This window comes from Fundulus heteroclitus, chromosome 11 (genome assembly GCF_011125445.2).
Source record: "Fundulus heteroclitus isolate FHET01 chromosome 11, MU-UCD_Fhet_4.1, whole genome shotgun sequence".
NCBI classification, from domain to species: domain Eukaryota; kingdom Metazoa; phylum Chordata; class Actinopteri; order Cyprinodontiformes; family Fundulidae; genus Fundulus; species Fundulus heteroclitus.
Genome location: NC_046371.1, coordinates 10,436,769 through 10,451,346, shown reverse-complemented (window position 1 = coordinate 10,451,346; position 14,578 = coordinate 10,436,769). Strand labels below are relative to the sequence as shown.

General features: G+C 36.6%; 2 protein-coding genes and 1 non-coding gene across 4 annotated transcripts; 2 read left to right on the top strand and 1 right to left on the bottom strand.

The window, feature by feature from the left end:
* The first annotated feature begins 506 nt into the window (after positions 1-506).
* Positions 507-9,780, top strand: pgrmc1 (progesterone receptor membrane component 1). 2 transcript variants are annotated; one of them, XM_036142838.1, is made up of 5 exons: positions 507-644; positions 2,355-2,488; positions 2,576-2,759; positions 6,791-6,946; positions 8,375-9,780. In XM_036142838.1, the coding sequence occupies exons 2-5, from the start codon at positions 2,465-2,467 to the stop codon at positions 8,467-8,469; spliced, it is 459 nt and encodes a 152-aa protein (XP_035998731.1). In that variant the 5' UTR covers positions 507-644; positions 2,355-2,464; the 3' UTR covers positions 8,470-9,780. The 2 variants fall into 2 exon arrangements, with proteins under 2 accessions (XP_035998731.1, XP_035998730.1); XM_036142837.1 differs by having other exon boundaries at positions 2,355-2,759.
* An 893-nt stretch (positions 9,781-10,673) lies between these two features.
* On the bottom strand, positions 10,674-10,784 carry trnal-caa. The gene is made up of 2 exons: positions 10,747-10,784; positions 10,674-10,719 (listed from the first exon to the last, which is right to left on the bottom strand). It is a non-coding gene; the product is annotated as a tRNA-Leu (tRNA).
* Positions 10,785-11,175: 391 nt separating this feature from the next.
* On the top strand, positions 11,176-14,362 carry LOC118564520 (cytochrome c oxidase subunit 7B, mitochondrial). Its single transcript, XM_036142836.1, has 3 exons — positions 11,176-11,312; positions 12,656-12,771; positions 14,146-14,362. Exons 1-3 carry the CDS (start codon positions 11,276-11,278, stop codon positions 14,227-14,229), a joined length of 237 nt encoding a protein of 78 aa, XP_035998729.1. The 5' UTR covers positions 11,176-11,275; the 3' UTR covers positions 14,230-14,362.
* The last annotated feature ends 216 nt before the right edge of the window (positions 14,363-14,578 follow it).

The window sequence follows — 14,578 nt, the reverse complement described above, 5'->3', positions numbered from 1 at the left end:
AAATGTGGCAAATCTGCAGTTACTCAGTCACTTAAACAGTATCAGAGAGACTTTAATCTCTGAATATACTTTGTATTTGTAGTATTTTTGTTTTTGTAATATTACAAGTTTATTTTCGTATCCCTTTAGCTTCATTCTCCTGAATTTATTCTCCTAAAGAATAAAAATATTTAAAATAATCTAACCTGGCCCTATTACTCCAGGAGTGAAATAATTCTGCAAACTGTGACTATTCTGGAAATGTTCCCTCTTAATTCTCATAATATGACGTTTTTCTCATAACATTATCACTTTTGTGTTTTTTTTTTTTTTTTTTACTTTATTGACCTAGGACTTTTATTTCTCATATTATTCATTTTACTTCTTTAATACTCCCCCAAAAAGTCTGTTCCTAAAGGTTCACATGTGACACGGTTTTATGAAATATGAAGACCACAATGTTTAGATTTAACAAATTGATCCTTATATTCATAACACACACACACACACACACACACACACACACGACAAAAAAATGGATATGGAAATTTTATTTAATTTTTTTAATTCACTTGTTATTGAAGGAGGAGAGTCGGTTTAGACGGCTTCGGCGGCAGCAAAACCGGCGACTAATTTTTCTCAGGCTGGGAGAGCGCAGTGGAGAGGTAACATTTACCTGCTATTATTTTCACCCAGGGGCCTGCTAATGATCATACCAGTTATTAAACAAGCGCTTGTCAGCAGATTGACGTTTAAACAGATGTTTAAATATAAAATTTTATATTTATTTGTAAGACTTGATATAAGCTTATGTTTGTAACTTTAGTAATTTGAATTGAATAGTTAAATGTGTACAAACCCTGTAAATAACTGACTTAAATCACTACTTTCACTATCACTAAAAAAGCGCGCAAAGCACCTCGGGAAATCTTATGGCAGGTGAGGCCACTGAGGATGAAAAGGAGGACGCATTCGAAGGCTGCATTTTAAGCATCCTCCCCCAAATGGGACATCCTCCGCGCATCGTCGTGACGTCACTGGCTTTAAAATGCGTCCTTCTAAGGACACAGCTTCAATTCACAAAATAAAATGTATCGCTGTTTATTTCCTCAAAATATAATGGTGTTAATAATAAGGAGCCAAACCTTTTTAATTGTTTTTTGAATGATTTTAAAACTTATTTCTCCTCAATCTAAACATCAGAAACTAATCATAAACTATCAGAAAACATGTCTAAATATGTATTTGTATTTTTTCCCAGCCTTTTGCTCAAGCTTACACTTTCTATTACCCAAAACATTATCTTAAATGTTCTGACGTAAGGCAAGGCAAGTTTATTATAGCACTTTTCAGTAACAAGACACTTCAAAGTGCTTTACGTGAACAGAAATAAATTAGAGGAAAATATTACATAGGAAAAGAAAACATTACATTAACAAAGTAAAAGAAAGCATTACAAACTTCTTGAGTTTAATTGAAAGTAACAAATTTCATCACTTGCATTCAAAGCTAAATAGTTTATATTACTACATTAACAAGCTTATTTTTTCTATTCATAGACTTGTATATATTTGTATCTTCTCCCCACTCAAGATATGTCTTGTACACTGTGCAATTTTCTTGTTTGAATTGTATTTTTATTTACTCATAAATACAGTTATGAAACAAATTTACTCAAATGTATTTTGTAAGAAACAAGCTCTGAACAAAACTCTTTATTGCACATATGTGGGACATTACCTTTTATGTAAGTTAAAAGGTAATGTTCCACTTATACCTCAAAAAGAATTAAAAAGTGATTACGTATTAACTTCCATGTGCGTTTGGAACTGGATAAATTTTTCTAAAGTCATTTTCCATCCCATTGTGAGCATAATTGATACTTTTTCAGTTAGTTTTACTACTAATTTTATAGACTAATTCTTTCCATTTTACTTTGTTAATAGAATATTTTAGAATAGGGCTGTCTTATTTATTCAGGTCATTGGTTTTATCATTTGTTTAATCATGTGACTGCTGTGTATTTACTTTGTGTGCAGCACTTTGATCCTACGGGTGTTAAAAGTGCTCTATAAATAAAGCTGGTATGGTTACAAACGCTGAGATCAGCACTAACAACACTCCAGTGTACATACATACATAGAGTAGCATAAGTATGATATGCTATACCTGATATTGCATAAAAATGTAGATCTAAATCCACAGAGCCTAGCATTTAATTTTTCATCAGAGCGCGCTTGCCACCCACAATATGGCGGACGCATTAACGTAGTTAGCCTGCTCGTAGCAAGCCCTTTTAACGGGAATGAGGGCATACGAGGGTGTCCTTCTTCTATCCCAATGGATAAAATCCACTCTTAATTTGATTGGACTAGAGCACGAACAGGTGGGGCCAGTGACGAGCGGTGATTGGTCCATTTTCACCAACTTCACCCAACTGATACACCCACAACCACACCAGTGAGACGGGGAGAGAGACGCCAACATGGCTGAACAGCTAAGCAGTGAAGTAACTTCAGGAGGACTTTTTCAGGAAATTTTCACTTCCCCGCTGAATCTCACCCTGCTAAGCCTCTGCTTGTTCTTGTTGTACAAGATCTTCCGCGGGGACAGGCCGCAGCCGCCGGGCGAGATGGAGGAGCCATTGCCCAAAATGAAAAAGAGGGATTTCACGCTGGCAGACTTAAAGCCTTACGACGGGTTGCAGTGTCCGCGGATTCTAATGGCCGTTAACGGGAAAGTATTCGATGTGACCAGAGGCAAGAAGTTCTACGGACCAGGTAACCATTTAACGGCCGCTGCTTTATAAAAACAACAAAAAAACGCGAAGTGTCCGTTAGCTGTTCACGGAGTTTTTAGCAACCGAATAAGTTCACCAGCAATTAAAAAAGCGCTCTGTTTTTTGTTTCAGTTGTTATAGTTTTGCAGCTGGAATGTGGCGTCACACCCTTTTTTTTTTAGCCTTTTTTTTTTTTTTTTTTTAGTTGAAGTAGATTTTTTTTCCAGCAGAGGGACTGTGGCAGTCTTTAAACCAGAGATCGTCTATAAACAAGCTGAGTTCTCCTTCCGAAAAAAAACAAAACATGGACAGCCGCAGTGCTAAAAGTTAGTTATTGCAATACAAGCATTAACATTAATTTACACCAAATCGTCAGTTATTGTTTAGTTTCTATTTATTTTAATTATTTGTCGTTTGTTATCATTTTGTGTATTAATAAGTTGAATTAATACGTTGAATTTATTGTTTTGGTTTTGCTTAGATTCTCCAATGTGTGTACAAAGCCGCATACACTATAGGAGCCACATTTCTTTACTTAATGGTGTACCATATTATATTTTGTCTATATACAACAGAATAGTAGTAATTTGTATTTATTTTTTCTTTTAATCTGTCACTACCCCGCCCCCAACTTGTAAACACAATTTATTTTACTGTCATGTAAACTGATGCTCTTTTGGACATTATTTAGTTTACTCAACTTAAAAGTTTCAGGCAGAAACACAAAAGGTCCTGCTAGTTGACATTATTCTTTACACTTCAAAATGTCTTGTTCCCCCAGACTATCCTGATCAAAAAATAAGCTTTAAATGACTGATGGTCATTTATAGTCAGTGTCAGTGTGACACCTGGAAATAGTTTAGATTATTTTAGAGTGCGTAGAGTAAGTGTTGTGATGTTGAACGCGTATATCAAGGTGGTACGTATGATTAAAAACATAAAATTAATACAAATTTTCATATAAGAAAACTTTCCTTTAATTCATAAATGAATTAGATGCTTATTTAAATAGATTTTTGCCAGGTTCCACTGGCGCATATTTGAATTCAGTACAGATGCACCTTCAGTTTTATCTTATCTCACACTGTGACCTCTACCGTTTGTAACCTCTGACCAACTGGATAGCTGGCTGTCATACAATGTTTGACGCAGCAACTTCTAAAGTCTGGAAATCCTGGACTTTAATTCCCAATTCTAGCAGGGAATCAGTGAGTTTTGCTTATGGTCACTAATGAAATCACCCATGGTCCTAAAATGTGCGTTGTTGTTTTTTTTATTAATCAAATGGCTGCTGCTCTTTGATTGGAAATGATTTAGCCAAATCATGTTACAGTGATTTATAAAATGCTTGGATGTCACATAAGGTCTATGTCTGGTCCCATAACCTCCTTCAGTAAAGCATACTAAGAGCCGACTTTAACTTAACAACCGTGTTAGTTTATTAGTTCTTCTTCTGCTCTGAGACCTCAGCAGGACTAAAACAAAACAAAGCGCCAAGCTCCACCTAGTGGTCGGAGGCTTGGATGCAGCATCCATCACAGGAGCCTTCACGCTCCAGCCCGAGATGTGAAATTTTAATGTCATATTTTTAATAATGCACCAGGATGGTGTCCAATTTTATTTTCCCTTCTGGTTTTAATAAAGTATTTTTGAATTGAATAGAAATAGCAGCTGTAGATATCTCTGGTGTCTCTGTTTTCTACCCTGGGTCTGTTTGGGTTTTCATTCAAGTCCGTAGAGGTCCGTAGACCTCTACTTTGGTCCGTAGAGCCGCCATTAGCTACCGTTACATTTATTAACTTGCTGTTGATTGTTAATATGATGCTAGTATCAAAATGTTGCATAACTACACAGTCATGAAATTTAGGTAACAGCTAAAAAATGGTAATACCAGCAATCCAATTTGAGATCGAATTGAAAAGAATCAATTATAAATCTTGAGAATTGGAATCAATTCTCGAAATTTGAATCGATTTCCAGCCCTAGCTTTAATACCAATCACACCCATGTGTGATCAACTATGGAACATGCCGCTGTCTTCCTAAAATTAGGGATGAGGCCGATTAAAATCCAGTATCTGGTTCCTTTTAGAGATGCAAATTATCGATTAATGAGTAAATCTAAAGTGTACTGGTCTTGCCGATAGATGGAGATGGGGTCGATCCGATCCAGTATTGGCACCGGGATGCGGTACCAAAGTTTTTTATGGATCAGACATTTCTAATCCATAAGCTGCACTTGTGCTTTAATGTTTTCTGCTGGAAAGTCTCCAGAGTCTCCGTTGGCTGCTCTGCTAGCTGACTGCTAACTGTGGACAGGATTTCCTGAACGAAGCCGAGTTCCTCTGGCTCTCACGATGAGATCTGCTTCCGGTCAAGAAATCCATTCCACAGTTAGCAGCCAGCTAGCAGAGACGCGTGGAGCCTAGCGCTGTGGCTAGTCAACTTTTAATCACAACATGCCCACTGTGTGGAAATATGTTACAAACAAGCGAAGAAGCCCCCACTGCGGAGAACCGAGATGTTTTAGCCAGCACAAAGCTGTCCGCGGACTTCATTGTCAAGCAATTTCCTACATTTCTTGTGATAAATTCATACATTACACACACTTTCTGCTATTAAAAAAAAACAGGGGATGTATACTATTAAGTTTAATGAGCTAGTTTAGCGCCTGGTGGCTTCTAGTCTCCACCAGGCAGCCGCTGCTGTGCTTCATTTCTAAAACATCTAATTGTGCCGAGAAAAATTCAACTAGTTTGTGCAAACATGTCAGGTGGACGTCCAGAGACGTGAGTAGACGCAAGTATCATGTGACTTTAAGTAGCAGGCAGCAGAAATCACCTCTGGAGTCATTATACAAAATAAAGTGACGGCTTAACGCTTAACCCCCTCATTGCACTTTTTAAAAATAATATTTTGTAACATTATTATGTAATATACTGTATTTGTGCAGATCAAGCAGCCCTTTAAATCTCTCTTTGGAAAGTGGAGTGTGAAATGATGATTATTATTATAATACGTTTTCTGTAATCCACTTTACATGTGGTTTACATATCTCTCAAATTGCTATAATTAAGAGGGTAAAAAAGACAAAACTAAAGTAGAATAAAAAAATAAAATCAGAAGTGATTAAAATAAAGTTAGGTTAAAGTCTTGAACAGTAGGGAAGTTTACCCTTTATGGAAATCTCTCTGGGATTTCATAAATATAGTCAATTTGAAACCCGCACAGTGGCATTTGTTTGCAGGATAGGATTTTATTCTGACTTCTTTTGTTAGTTTACACTTATCACAAGTTGTATTTTGGGATACATGCTTACATTCATACACATATTTGCCGGTAGAAAGAGTTTATAACAGCCTGTTTAAAAAAAAATCAACAATATGATGAGAATAAAATTAAAACAAAAAGAGCTCCCAAAGTCTGGTACCGGGATCGGAAGTAAAAAAAAACAGAAAAGTGGATTGGCGACTCTTAACTTATTGATCCACTAAAGATTAATTGATAAGCGGCCATTTTGTTAAATTTATATTAATTTAACAAATTAATAATTTTAAATAAAAGTTTTCTTTTATATAAAGACGGTCTTTCCATAACAGGAAGCAGGATCTCTCCCAGACAATAGGCTAACCGTTAATGTCAATGTTCTAACCAAACTGATCCGTTTAAAGTCAGTATGGAGCTACGGTCTGAGTTTTTCTGAGTTTTTTTTTCCCACGAGATAAAAACTCTCGCATGTTTTACCTGTTTTGAGGCTCCTGGTCTTTCCTGTTTGTATCCTGGAAATTGAGCCAAAGCCTTCTGAGCCTTTTCCGAGGGGTTAACTGTTTTTTTTTTGCCCTTTCGACATACCAGGAAATCAAAGTTTTATAAATATTTAACGCGAAACAGCTGGATCACCTCAACTCAGCTGGATCACAAATCGGTTTAGCATTCCTTGAAAATATTGGCATCAAAATAAAATAAAACTGCAACCGTTTTCCCTTTTTTTTTGCCCCCATCTCATCTCACGCTCTTCTTTGTTGTCGTGCAGAGGGGCCGTACGGGGTGTTTGCAGGCCGAGACGCATCCAGAGGTTTGGCCACCTTCTGCCTGGACAAGGAGGCCCTGAAGGACGAATACGACGACCTGTCGGACCTGAACTCCATGCAGCAGGAGAGCTTGTCTGAGTGGGAGTCTCAGTTCACGGGTTGGTTCAGATACACGGTGCCATATATGTATTTTTCTGTGTATCCAGACGGCTTTTTCCTTGGTGACCTTCAGTTCAGGCCCAGAGTGTGATCATTTTCTGGTGTTGGCCAGAGATAGTTTTTTTTTTTAGAACTGAGCATTTGTTGAAATTGTCTAAATTCAATACAAGCATTTTTTTTCTTACTGCACATATTTGCACTCTCTGTACCATTGGTTCACTAAAAATAATAGATTCCTAAGTTGTCTCTGCAACAAAGAAAACCCGTATTCATGTTCTACTCATTTTTTTTTAAATACCAATTTGCTCTATGCAGCTCAGTTTTTTAACTTTATACATCCTAAAATGTTAAAGTACCAACCTGAGAAAAGCCTAACCCTGGTTGGTTCTTAAGTTTATGTCTTAAAATGTTTAAATATCACAGACAAGTAGGCATATTTCATTAAAATCTAGACTTCCAGCCAAAAATGGAGACCTGCAGTTAAAACGGTTCTCCTCTCTCCATTTTGCTTTGCTGTATTTTTCTTTTTTCTATGGGAAGAGTTCACATTAAAGTGCCAAAAACACTCTTTGGGAATAACTTTGAAGGAGATTCCAAAGAAAAGGGAACTGATTAATCTTTGTGACCGAGTGCAAAGGCCCTGAAGATCACATTTAAAATGGTTTATCTTTTTGAAAGAATGCTCTTCAAATTAGCAAAAGACCTACTGTAATGCTTGACCCAACAAGGATCGGTCCATTACTTCCCCACATCGTCCAGCCGTGGACTCTCATCCGGATCCAATGGTAAACAGTCCAGTTCAGTCTAAACTAGACAGCAACTTTAGTTCATTGTTTAATGCCAGTTGCTGAAAGGTTGTCCGTTTCAGGGAAGCCCAGCTGGCTGCTTTGAGCCAATGGCTTTTAGCAATCCCTCAGCCTGGCTAAATAAAATGTGTTTAGAGCCACAAATATTACATGACCTTTTTGGGAAAAAGGCAACTTCTAATTTTTGATATTTCTTAATTAAGTATATTGTAAGTTTTAAAGGATCTCTACTTATATTAAAATGAAGAAAAAAAAAAGAGGATGGATATGGTTCTTCTATTGACAAGAAAATCAGATCAGAAGGACAGTTGCTGCTTCTTTTTGTAATTCTGCTGTGGGAATTTAATGTCAATTAATCCATAAAGAAACAGCCAAAACCTCCATTTGTTACTTGTATTTTTTTCTTTAAAACTCCTGGTACTTTATAATCTTTAGCCAGAGTTATTAAGAGCGATGTGGAAGGTCCAAAGAGCCGCAGGTTGCAGACCCGTGCTGTGAATAAAACAACAGCAACGTCTTGATGATTACTGATGAGACTGTTGGAAGAGTAAAACGTTCCTGACGCCTAAATAAGTGAAACATGGAGGCTGGGATTTATTTCTCCATCATTCTGTGTTGCAGTTAAGTACGACTACATCGGCAAGCTTCTGAAACCAGGAGAGGAACCGACTGAATACACCGACGACGAGGAGGGAAAAGACAAGAAGACAGAGTAAAGGACAAAGTGACACGGAGGGAGCAGCGAGAGATGCCTTACCGTCTGTAATCTGAGACGCCTCCAGTCCGCTTGTCGGGGGCTTTTCCATTTTTCGCCACACATCCTGCAACTTTTGGACCAATCACAGAATTGAAATTTATTCTTTGTGTATTTTTCTTGAGGGCATTAGCGGTTAAATGTCGTGCAGTCTGAAGTTGAGTTGTGTAGTTCAGAGGGACGGAGGAGTAAACGTCGATCCTTGTCGCCTGTTCCTGAAATGTATCAAAGCTGCGGACGTGCTCAGATTGACTGGCTGTATGATGATGTGCAGGGGAATCAATCTAGTCAAACACCTCTCAAAGTTTGAATGTCCTTTAGGATTCTGGGGAAATAAAACGCACAGTCTGCTCAAACCCATGTGTTTTTATCTATCTCAGACAAACTAAGCAGAATTATTCACAATAAGAAGCTTTAAGAGGCTGTTTGGATCATTCCAGTTTGCAGTCTAGATTTCTGATTGGAGCCTTTTAAAGAGAGTCTGTAAATACGTTTCCACAATTAAACCGTGTAATAAATAACTCAAATTACAGGTTTTTAATACAGTGATAATCTGGATTTTTTTTTTTTTTTGGTTGTTGTATATGTTCTAATTGCTGCACTATCTGAACTGAAGCTGTTCATTCAGAGAGTATCATAAGCGGCTCTTTTCTTCAAGGCTCTAATATATCAGGATTTGCTGCTGTTTACTCCACAATGTCTTTTATAATGTGAAACATGTTCAAATGCAAACCCTTGGTTTCTTTTTAACGTTTAGCACTAAACGGGTCGTACGTCCTGATAAAATTAAATCCTTTAATTTTCAGGATTTCTAATAACAGAACTACTGTTTTAATTACCGAACTCTAAAGATTAAACTCATTTTACCTGACTGCTCTGCTGAGGTTTTTTTTGTTTTGTTTGTTTGTTTAACACTAAAATTAGGATCTTGACATGGCCTCAAACGGATCTACAACCAGCCAGGTCTGCTGTTTTTATCTCCAGCTAAGCAACATGAAACTATGAATTAACTCCCCTATTTACCGACATCATTAAAGACAAGCTTCCTCGATTAGACCGCAACATCTATAAGCTAAAGCAGCAACATGTAAAGCGTAAACCTGAGGTGTATTTTTCAGACTTAAGACAGCTGTTTCGCTCATTTTTCTTCATGCCTTTTAATTTGCTATGAAATGAAGGAATATTTTTGAATGTGTATGTAAACAATACTTAGGTCACACTGTCATAATCTTTGAATGATATTTTGATTTAATAAAGAAAAGTACAAAAAGAGCATCTGGATGCCTTCATTTGAATTTTCTGCTGTAGAAGCCTAAGTATGATCAGTTTTTGTTCAAAGTAAATAAAATATGTTGCTTTTTGTTGAGCAGTTTTTAAAAGGCAAAAAATATTCTAACAAAGTGATGAGGCTTTGTCATTAAAAGTCAAATGTCGCATCAAAGATTGTACAAGTATTGTTGAGCAGTATTTATGCCGCTTTTCCATGTTGGCATGTTACAAACACAAACTTGATTGGATTTCATTGGGATTTTGTAATATAGACCAACATGATACGCATAATTGTGAAGTAAATGAAAAAGGGTATGTGATTTTAATTTAGTTTGAAGTATCTTAAAAAGGCACCGGGTATTTGTATTCAGACCCTTTGTGTCAATACTTTGCTGGATCACAACACAATGTCTGAAGTGTTAGGCACCAAAAAGTTATTCACCATGGCCTAAATTAATCCTGTGCTGATTCTGGATCAGCACAGAGACACCAGGACCATGCTGTCAGTGTATATAAAGAGTCATTCCATCACTGTCACAACTGATGTGATATAAAAACCACTGAATACATGAAAACCGTGTGGAGTGAACCAGAAGGTATGTGAGGCAATGCAGTAAAGTATAGGTTGGCTGATACTCAAAAAAAATAAATAGTGTAATATATTTTTTTCCTTTGTGCCTGCAAAATAAAATCCCAATGAGATATATTGATGCTTATGATGATGACGGGACAATTTCAAAAGGTTAGGTCGCTATAAAATGTCACTGCAACTATGGGATGTTCTTAGTTGACAATTATTAAAACTGAAAGACTGAACAGAATGCTTCAGCAACCCATGGAAGTAGTTTTCTCCTCGTTTCACAGGTAAGTTCGAACATCATTGCCAAAAAAGTAATGTGTCAGAAGTGGGATTCGAACCCACGCCTCCATTCGGAGACCAGAAGACCCGTTACTACGGAAGGAGTAGGTCCTTGAGTCTGGCGCCTTAGACCACTCGGCCATCCTGACACGGTCGTGAAAAAAGGGAGTCAGTGCGTATTTAATCCCACCTAAATAGTGTTACAAGGGCTTGTTGTTGAAATATTGTTCTCAGGTAGTGTGAATGTACACATTACGCTTGTATTCCCTCTAGGAGTAGCGCTCACGCTCTGTAAGGGCTCTCAATTTTAACGGTTCGTTCTCTACGCATGCGTATAACAAAGGTCTCGGTCGTGCTGCATTGAAGTTACAAGCGCAAACGGAAATGTTTTGAAAATACTGAAACTCTCTTTTATATTACGGAGTGTAATTGTGATTGTTTGGGTTTGTTTTGTTTATAGATGTGCCATAGAGAGGATATGTAATACACAATTCACTAACTGGGAGACTGTACAATGATAGGACTCGTAAACCTATTTTAACTACGTCACTTGAACGCCACAGCTTCCGGTATATTTTCCTTCTTCAGGCGGCCATATTGGGCTTTTTCAAGGGTATCTGAAGACGCCAGGCCAGACAACATGTACCGGTTTGCAAAAGCTGTCGCTAACATCGGTGGTAAGGAGACCGCTTTTCTTTGTGATTTTGTCCTGTTTGTGTTTTTAAACCAGGGACCGGTTTATTATCAGTGAGCAGGAGGGAGTGACACGCTTTTTGGGTTGTTTGACCGCCATGGGCATGCCTGCTGTTAGCTAGCTAATGTTAGCATGTTCCAAAAAATCATTCATGCATCATGTGTGTTTTATGTTTCTTAATAACCTGAATCATCTATATAGACAAACGCCGGGGTTTCCCGTAGTTCAACTACACATCTTACATTGGTAAACATCGTATGGTTTACTATGCGTGTTAACTTCGTGTAATCGTGATTGATTACAGCTAATTTAAGAGTGTCAAGCTTGTATGGTAATACACAAGTATTGTTGATACTGGGGGGCCGAATAAGGACAGAAAAGGTCGTAGTCTTTAGATGTTTTTTGTGTCTTTTGTATTATAATTTAAAGTACAATGTTGTTATAATAATATTTGATTTCAGAAGTGGTTTGATACAATACTCTGCATTCTACTTTTTATATGAAAAATTGTTTCCAAGAAATGCAAACTTTACATTTTTGAGGGTGGAAAACATTAGTATGACACTCATTAAAACCAAAAACGCCTCTTTTCTAGCTATTTAAATCAGTTTTTAAATCTTGCTATGATTTATTCTTTTATTTGCAGTTGCTATGTCACCCATGCGTCTCATTTTTTTTATTAATTGTAGTCTTATTTGACCTCTATCCAGATAATTTTATATAATTTGTCCGGTTAACATGTCAATGAAACGTCACTGGGCTTGTGAAAGATCTGGCTTGGTTTAACTTCTCTAAAAGAAACTTCTACATATACTGTATAATCTAATATTTGAAGGGAATTTATAAATGTATGAAATATTTGTAGGGGTCATTTTATATTAAGTTTTATTGTTGAAGTAACTAGTGTAATAGACTTTCTGTCACAAATGGCTGTTTTGTAAAAGAAATCAGTTCTCTGGACATTTAGTGCTCTGAATAAATTTTCAGATAAAAAAAAAAAAAATCCAAATTATTTTTATCATAAATCCAAAGCTGCATCCCCAAATGTCTTATTGGTGACCAACATGGGTGCTATTTACACTGGAAATATGATTTTCCACAAAAAACCCTTAAACTTGGGTAGAATTAAGAATCTGAAGATTATTTGTCTGGTAAATACTTAAACTGTTGTTTGCTTAGGAATATATATTTCAATCTCATCCTTTTTTGTATACAAAGTGTCTATTAGGCCTATACTTCTATTTTCCTTAAACAGTTTATTTACTTTTTTTTTATGAGAGACAAGATTATCATCAGGGCTTCTTGTTGTGCTGCTGTTTTATTCAGGCCAGGCTGTTCGGCAGGTGAGGCACGGATCCACCGCCACTCAGAACTTCCACTCCAAGTACGGCATGGGTGTGCTGGTCAGCGGGACAGTCTTCTGCAGCGTGGTGTGGGGATATGTAAGCCACAACCCTCTGCATTCATTATCAGTACAGATGTTTGTTTTGTTTTTTTAAAGTATCCTTGTAACTTTGTGAACAAACTTGGCAAATAAAACTGATTCAGAACTAGGAACAGTTAATGTTGATAATCATCTTAAGTGTATGTAAACTGTCAGGAGAAAGAGATTAGGAAAGCTGGAAGAAGGTCACAGAAAAAAAATAGTTTTAATGCAGTCTGTTTGTAAAAAAATGCAATTAGGTTTTCTCTGAGGATTCAGTATTTTTACCGAAAAATGCATTTTAAAGCACTAGAAGCAGTTTTTATTTAATAGTTAATGATGATCTTCTCAATACTGTGAATGTTGAGCTTTTCTCTGCTTTGATTGCCATTTCCAAAAGAGAAAATATTTAAAATGAATACCTACATTGCTACAAATAGTAGAATTTTCTATCCATATTGTTCTTTTTGAAGAAACCTACAGAAAATGTTCAGACGACTTCTGTATTTCAACTTCAAATTCAATTACCTTTTTCTATTCCAAAGGACAATTAAATGATGGTGTGAATCAGCATATTTTTCCTCCTTACAAAATATTAAGAGTGACAATTACCCTTTAACAATAATACATTCTCAAAGTGAAGAGAATGTATGCGGTCTTTAATGATAGTTTTTTTTTTTTTATACGCTGATGAACATGTCATGTTTTCTAGTGTATACGTGACCACACCAACGTCATCTGCTCAACACAACCTCGGTTGTTAATCATAACCACTAGAGGGCAGCCAAAGCTTGCTTTCTGGCATGTCATGGTTCCTTAAAGGACCAAATTTTCCTTTCAGCAATTATGAGGTCTGGATATGTGTGGAAAAAACACTAGTTTACAGAGTTTTTGTCAATGTTCTATTTTCTAAATAAATGTTTTAGAAAAATCAGTGATTGTATTTGTGCATTGAATGCAAGTAAAACCTGCATGACTTGAGTCAAACCTTTTCACTGTCAGGTTTTTGACTTTCTGGGAGCCAGATGAATGCTCATACTGACATGCTTCAGGAGATTGGTTCATTTTTTTCTTCTTCTTATAAACGTGTGTAAACTCCTATTGTTTTTAGAGCAAACAGATGAAGCTCCAAGAATTCATATAAACTGACTGCATATATTTTGTCCTTCGTTGGACATCAACAGAGGGCCCAAACTTTAACTGGCACATTCAAGAACGGTCCTAGACAAACGCCTTCAATGTGCTCAAATTTGACTTTGACTAAAATGAGTGAAATAGTAGGACTAAAAACATAAAGAACTTAAAGTAAAAGATGAAAATCATTTTTCAAACTTTTGATGCAATATGGTTGTTGCATTATTTTAGTAACCTTTACATTTGTATCATTGTTCAGGTACTGACTCAGACAGGAATCGAGTGGAATCTGTCCCCAGTCAACAGAGTGATGCCCAAACCATGGAGGGAGGCAGAGGAGTGAAGAGTCAACATGACGGACCTGGATCCCAACCTTCTAATTGTATAGATGGAGAACCATTATCTGTGTGCTCAGATAGTGAACTACCGTGTTTATTCCAACATCCTGTTTTGTCCAAATAAATTGATTCCACTTATCTGTTGTTTGAAGGTTGTTTTCAGAAAAGAAGAAAAAGTGATTGTTTAGATCAAAGATTTGAAGAATATGTTGAATGTTTAGGAATGAGAATATGTTAAGGGTTTCACCATTGTTTTTTTGTGTTTTTTATATATATATATATATATATATATATATGTTGGTCCTCTGGATACACAGTCCTGCAGCCTTTAGGTGTGTTCTGCTATTGAAATGT

Bases quoted from the DNA above. Each gene is read 5' to 3' on its own strand.
- pgrmc1 (XM_036142837.1), top strand. From the start codon at position 2,465: ATGGCTGAACAGCTAAGCAGTGAAGTAACTTCAGGAGGACTTTTTCAG. The intron at 2,760-6,790 runs GTAACCATTTAA...GTTGTCGTGCAG, and splicing joins CAAGAAGTTCTACGGACCAG to AGGGGCCGTACGGGGTGTTT. The intron at 6,947-8,374 runs GTTGGTTCAGAT...TCTGTGTTGCAG, and splicing joins GTGGGAGTCTCAGTTCACGG to TTAAGTACGACTACATCGGC.
- LOC118564520 (XM_036142836.1), top strand. From the start codon at position 11,276: ATGTACCGGTTTGCAAAAGCTGTCGCTAACATCGGTG. The intron at 11,313-12,655 runs GTAAGGAGACCG...TGTTTTATTCAG, and splicing joins AGCTGTCGCTAACATCGGTG to GCCAGGCTGTTCGGCAGGTG. The intron at 12,772-14,145 runs GTAAGCCACAAC...ATCATTGTTCAG, and splicing joins GCAGCGTGGTGTGGGGATAT to GTACTGACTCAGACAGGAAT.